The following is a 6,174-nucleotide window of genomic DNA, read 5'->3' on the forward strand; positions in this document are numbered from 1 at the left end:
TGGGTGCCCAGGGGCTCTAACCGAGACCGAGACCGGTTAGGGTTCGTTCCCAGACCCAAAAATAACCTAACTGGACCGAAGATAACCGATGAAAACCGGTTAGTTGCGGTTACTAACCAGTTAGGACCGAAAAAATAGAAAATCGATTAAAACGGCGTATATTTCTCATATTCCTTGCAGTAAACATTATTGCCATGCGTCGTAGCTTTAAAACAAGCCCAAGAACGCTAAATTCGGTGAAGAATTGACAATTTTATAATAATATTCTTGAAAGCCTACTATTTTAGCCAATAATTTAGAGATTTGACCATAACTCTGTCAGATTTTTAGCGTTTCTCATGCTTTTAGATGCGTTTTGAAGGGGTAAAATAGGGTCGGTTGTAACCGGTCATAACCGGTTTTTTAACGGTTAGTTAACCGCAAAATAACCGGTTATTTCATTTCCAGAATTGACTAACCACTAACCGCGGTCCGGTTTTTTTGCGGTTAGGTCCGGTCTGGTCTCGGTTATTTTCCAGTTAATTAACCTAACTTCCAAGCACTACTCTCCACCAACTAGTACTACACCTTTTGACGAAATCGTCTGCAGCTCAGCAGACAGCGGCAAATTGACCTACTGGTACGGCAAGCACCAACTCTTCACCACCCTCTCCCAGCCCATATCCATCGTCAACCTCAACTCCGCAAATGACAATATATCCTACCCATGCGCCCTCCCACCCCGTTTCGCCGCCTTGAACATGGCCATGATATCATTAGCCGAAGACTACAGCCTCGTTGGATTCAAAACTCTCGCAGTCGAGGTACCCAACCCCCCTCTCCTTCTCAAACAATCTCACGCACTCCCAGCCTCAGGACAAAACCTCAATGATCAATCTCACCTGCGTCATCAACCGTGCAACAAGGTACAGCTACATCACTCCTCCCTCCTCAAATCCACCCCATGGTACTCTCAACGACACCGCCGCACCTCCATCCATCTGCGCAAACACGTCTGTGCTCTTCTCAAGCGCTGGGGGGGAGATGAAGGGGATACGAAGTGACGTTAGGGACATCCAGGAACGGTGGCTTGATGCGTTTGAGAGGGAGTGGAGGAAGGAGGGTGAGGCAGGTCGTGCTAGGATACGAGAGCGGAAGGGAGGATGTTGGAATTGATGGATGACGTCGACGCTATAAGAAAATGGTAAGTCAGCAGTTCAAACGCGCTAACGAACCTTGCAAAGCCGGCCAAGGGCGATCGTTAGGCAGGACACACAATGAACGAGCTTTGCTACAGCCAGCAGTAAATATTTTGTAGTGAACGACATGATGTACTTTCTTCTGTCTCCAGGACCATTATATTCTACCAACGCTTACTAACGAGATGAGAGAAGGGTTGTATCCTGAGGTTGGGAAGGTTGAGAATAAGAAACAGAAACTTCAAAAACACTCACCAACGTAACTCTTATTCAACGTTTCTTGGCCGATTCTCAAACAAAAAAATAGATAGAACTTGTATGTTCAGTTCAGTTCGAACCGGTTCAAATACAGTTCTTCAAATTTCTCTCATGCCCGAACTGCGAACTAGAACCGACCACTCGAGCCCGGACCAGAACTGGAACCATAACCAAACTGTCCGTTCGGTTCTGCCAGTTCAGTCCGAACCGATGGTTCGGAACTGAACTTCGGCAACACTAACTAAAATTAATCTTATTCAAGCAACGTATAAACAGTAGATACCATGACGTCTGAGATATGAACCATCTCCATCTCTCCCTCTATCCAATCCATCATGCCCCTACACACCACTTCCTTGTCAGTGCACCCAGGAGCCTGTTTATGATACTGGTGACAGCGATCAGACATTCACGTAGGTAATAGGTCTGTAAATCAATATGAGCAATTGGGGTTTCGGAAAACGAACAGAGAATAGAAATACGCACCCTCGAATACTCAAGTGGACGGTAGGTTTACGGGGCATGCAGGCTTGCCACCGTTCTGAGCAGGAAGAATGAAAGGACTTGAAGTGGTCCTGTCCGAAGTGTGTCGACTATCAAGCCTGATATTACACAGACTAGAAGAACTGATTCATTCTTATTCAACTACGACCGGAACAAGGCGACTCACACAGTGCCTGAGGGTACGCCAACGCCAAATCAGGGCACATCACTCCTCCACCTTGTGTCGAAGCGTGATTGTCCAGTGCAGGGTTCCGCCGCTCCCATCGGCAGCACTGACTGATGATGCTGATGGTCCTTTGGTTGATCTGGAGCGGGCTCTAGGTGATTCTCAGAGGGTGATGATGACCCCGGCTGTGAGGAGCGCAAGGAGAACAAGGACGCGGTGCCAGTGCCCCTGATGACGCGGAAATTTCTGCGCAGGGTGTGGCTTGATACAAAGGAAGCGAGGGGGTTCGGAGAGCTGGAACAAGTGTGGTGAGAGGGATAATGGTGCGGTGACTTACGGAGGGCGAGGAAGTCGGGAGGGATGGAGTGCTACTGATGAGACTTAGTAGGGTGCAAGGACGTGTGAATGAGACGTACGGGTTAAGTGAACTTGCAGCTGTAGGTGGAAACATCGGGAAGACAGGCGTAGCTGATGTCAAAAGAGAGAATATGAAGGGAGAAACACACGCACCCAAGCCCGAAGCCCATAACAAAGCAGGTAAACGTGAGGTTCATGACTGTTCGTTGAATAGGAGCGTTTTTGTAGGCCCGACCATATCACCGGTGACGATGGAGCTTCCAATGGCAGCAGCGAGACGGAGAGAAGAGGTCATAATAGTAAAAAGCCAGAGGACGATAAGCCAAAGCCGTCGAATGAAAAGACAGCGAGCGTACCACTTGTGTCTCGAGCCTCCAGAGACATTGTCCAAAAGGGGGAGATAGTTCGGTTCCCTGTAGTTTAGGTTTTTAGGTCTTCTCCATCCTCAGCCTTGAGAGCGCGTCATCAATATGTTTTCAGACGAATGGTGGGGCGAGAGGAAGTGTGTGTATGGGTGATGATTGATGGGGGATCAACAAACTTCCAAAAATCAACAGGTGATCACATGATGTGCGGAGTCTGAACTAACTTTGATAGTACAGTAGTGTTTGGAAGTCCGGTCTCGTGACTGGAAAAAGACCGTAACCAGACCGGACCAAGACCGCAAAAGACCGGACCTGCGGTTACGGTCTTTTATTTTTGAAATGTAAAGACCGCAAAAAAACCGGTTAACGTGAACCGGTCTTGACCGGTTTGGACCGGTCTTTTATAGCCCCTTAAATACCCTTTAAAACGCACCCAAGAACGTACGATTTGGTAAAAAAACGAGAGAGATATGAATTAAAATGTAAATTACTTTTGGGAATAATAGATGTACCAGACTTATTTTATAGAAGCACCAATTCCTAACGGAATTTAACGTTCTTGGGCTCGTTTTGAAGCTATTAGAGATGTTAATAAATTTACCGATTCATAATTTTAAAATATTGGCCTAAAGACCGGTCATAAACCGGTTAAAACTGATGCAGACCGAAACCGGTCTATAGACCGCAAAAAACCGTGGTCTGCGGTCTTTTTGCGGTCCGGTCTGGTCTTTTGACTTCTGGGGAAAAGGCAGACCGGTTACGGTTACGGTTAACGCCCCTGGGCATCAAAAAACCGGACCGAACCGGACTTTCAAACACTATAGTACAGTCTAAGTACAAACCTCGAGTCTAAGCCTACTGCGAACATGTTCCACGCGTTGAACGCGCTTGCTATCACCATTCTATTCATGCTACATGGCCACCACATTCACCCTGGAAGAACATGACAAGGGGCCCGACCCAGTAAACAACGCCTCAACACAACCTCCACCCAAGACGGTTTCCGAACCAGTCGGCTTGAGTAGGACAACATGACGAAGAAGGGGTCCCAGGTATTTTCCATGCAGAACATTACTCACAACCCTGCCGCTGCCTGGTTTTTCAGTGATAACAAGCAAATCCACCACTCTCCTTCAAGCATGATGGTGTCAACGCTGCTGCGGTGATGCTTAACCCACGACACCAGCACTTCACAGTCGCAGCAACAGTAATCGCCTCACAGTTTGCGGCCATAAAAGTCACCACCCCACCTCATCTTCTCCATTATGTGACCAATGTTGTCGTAAGCCCTCGCAGCTGTTTGCAATCGACGTCCTGGGTGCATCGGTAAGGTTGGTCTTGCCAACTCCCACCCATTCGGTCCTTATTCCAACTACGGGCAGCATTGACTACCAGGTTTCACATACCACCCTCACCCATGAGGTACAGATATGGGTTTTGACGCGTACGGGTTAGGATTTTTTACCTGGGTCATTCACAAGTTGCAATTCGGAAGGTGGAACGATGAAGGTCAGGCTTAATTATATGGGTAACTTAGCTACGTTTATAGTTAAACATCTATTGATTATCATTCATCCTGACAGTGCGGTGCGCATCTGGCTTCTAATGGACACCATATCAGAATGCATGCACAAGAGTATGCATTCTAATTGAAATATCGGTAACTCTACAGATTGCCCTGAAATCGGGTGGTGCAGCTGAGGAATGGCTCACGACGATGTCCTTCAAAACACACGGCCTTCACAACCGAAGACCTCAAGATAAGAAAGACAAACCTTTTGACTGAAAGACCTGATAGCCTCAGCTTGAATATCAAAGAATTGCACCCAAAGACAGAGTCCTCGAAAGACCTCCTTTGCAAAGACATAGTGCTCAAAGATGTGGTTCCCTGAGACAAAGACACCAAAGATCACCCTAACGTTTTCCTGATAGGCTATGACCCAAAGCGTTGGGTCCGCGCGGGTTTTAGAGATGATAGAGTGAACAAAGGTCTGTGTCAGCGGGGTAATGCAATATGTTTTCCCCAGCTGTCTTGAGATGGTTAGAGGAACCGACGACGGAAGGAGAGAAACACACCATTGTCAAAAGTGATCATTATCTAAACCGTTTTCTGTGCCCCTCACCCCTCAACGTCCTTCGCATCTGAAACGGTATTGGCGAGACCCATCCTATATGCTCCATAAATCTTCATGTAGTCAATGTATCCCGTAACGTTACTGATCGATATCCCGTATCGTTACTGATCAAATCCTTCAGTTCTCGCTGGAGATGCCATCAAGATTGCTCACGAACAGTGTCTCGATGCTGGTCTTATCTTGAAGCCCCACGTCAACGATGGTGGAATTGTCATCTGAGTTCAGCTGAAGCTGGATGGGGAACCCACGCCTTTGCCCAACCTTTGCCCACCTGTTTGCATCCACATTGATGTCAAGACCCTTTGCTGTCGTTGAGAGGAGAGAGATCCTCCAACTCGACAACTTCGGCAATCTATAGTCAGGTTATAAGTCAGAGATGATGCAAGGGGGTGCCGGCATTGAAAAAAAAGACCCGGGGTCAATTTTTTTTTTAAGGCGACTTGAAATGGACTAACTAACTAACGTAATCAGGAACATGTCTATATATAGTAATATGACATCATTTGTGAGTGCTTCCCCTGTGTCTTGCACAAGTCATGCAGGCAAAATTCCAGGGTGCTTGCACATGTTCCACACATTTTAGATGGAACTAGGCAAATAACATGAGTTGGAAAATCACTCAGTTCTCATAATACAATGTACTTACCCAGTGTGTCTCGCACACCTTGTTTGCATATGAGGATTTGACGAGGATACACAGCTACCACAGATTGCGAAGCCCTCCGCATCAAGGGCAGGTGGCTCCGTCTCAATGGTGTGATACATAGAATGTGTGAAACCAATGTTAGACATACTGTAGATTTTAGGATATTGTTGGTCAACGGTAATTCAAGTAATGTCAAAAAAAATGCCCAAATATGGCAGGAATTAATGAATATCTTATATCACAGTGCTTGATGGCCTCTATTGGAGCTGTATTCCTCCCAGTACATTCTGTAGTTACCATATTATGCTGCAAGGTACTCAACTTGATGACTGTACTTTACCCTCCCCGGCTTAATCCATATGGAATGCATGGAAGGGGGGTGGATTCCAGGAATTCCAGATGGATTCCATGGAATGGCAGATGGACTCCATACTTTCTGGGGATGGATTCCATGGAATGGCTGATGGACTCCATACTTTCTGGAGATGGATTCCATGGAATAGCTGATGGACTCCATACTTCTTTCAGATGGAATCCATGGAATAGCTGATGGACTCCATACTTT

The 6,174-nt window shown here is 46.7% G+C and overlaps 3 protein-coding genes across 3 annotated transcripts in view; all 3 read right to left on the minus strand.

Annotated features, from left to right (window-relative positions):
* Positions 1-1,520: 1,520 nt before the first annotated feature.
* LACBIDRAFT_308167 (uncharacterized protein) lies at positions 1,521-1,845 on the minus strand (the record flags this gene model as incomplete). Its single annotated transcript, XM_001886660.1, has 2 exons — positions 1,521-1,673; positions 1,720-1,845. The coding sequence occupies 2 exons, from the start codon at positions 1,843-1,845 to the stop codon at positions 1,521-1,523; spliced, it is 279 nt and encodes a 92-aa protein (XP_001886695.1).
* Positions 1,846-3,368: 1,523 nt separating this feature from the next.
* Positions 3,369-4,247, minus strand: LACBIDRAFT_332148 (uncharacterized protein; the record flags this gene model as incomplete). Its single annotated transcript, XM_001886661.1, has 6 exons — positions 3,369-3,404; positions 3,522-3,636; positions 3,671-3,739; positions 3,908-3,982; positions 4,049-4,142; positions 4,235-4,247. The coding sequence occupies 6 exons, from the start codon at positions 4,245-4,247 to the stop codon at positions 3,369-3,371; spliced, it is 402 nt and encodes a 133-aa protein (XP_001886696.1).
* Positions 4,248-4,385: 138 nt separating this feature from the next.
* Positions 4,386-6,174, minus strand: part of LACBIDRAFT_332149 (uncharacterized protein) — a gene marked incomplete at both ends in the record, with an annotated part of 3,050 nt that continues 1,261 nt past the window's right edge. Inside the window, 4 exons of the mRNA XM_001886662.1 lie at positions 4,386-4,430; positions 4,604-4,819; positions 5,117-5,315; positions 5,610-5,756. Coding sequence (XP_001886697.1) covers positions 4,386-4,430; positions 4,604-4,819; positions 5,117-5,315; positions 5,610-5,756 — 607 coding nt within the window. The remainder of the gene's footprint in view (positions 4,431-4,603; positions 4,820-5,116; positions 5,316-5,609; positions 5,757-6,174) is intronic.

This window comes from Laccaria bicolor, genomic scaffold (assembly GCF_000143565.1).
Source record: "Laccaria bicolor S238N-H82 LACBIscaffold_39 genomic scaffold, whole genome shotgun sequence".
Classification (NCBI taxonomy): Eukaryota; Fungi; Basidiomycota; class Agaricomycetes; order Agaricales; family Hydnangiaceae; genus Laccaria; species Laccaria bicolor.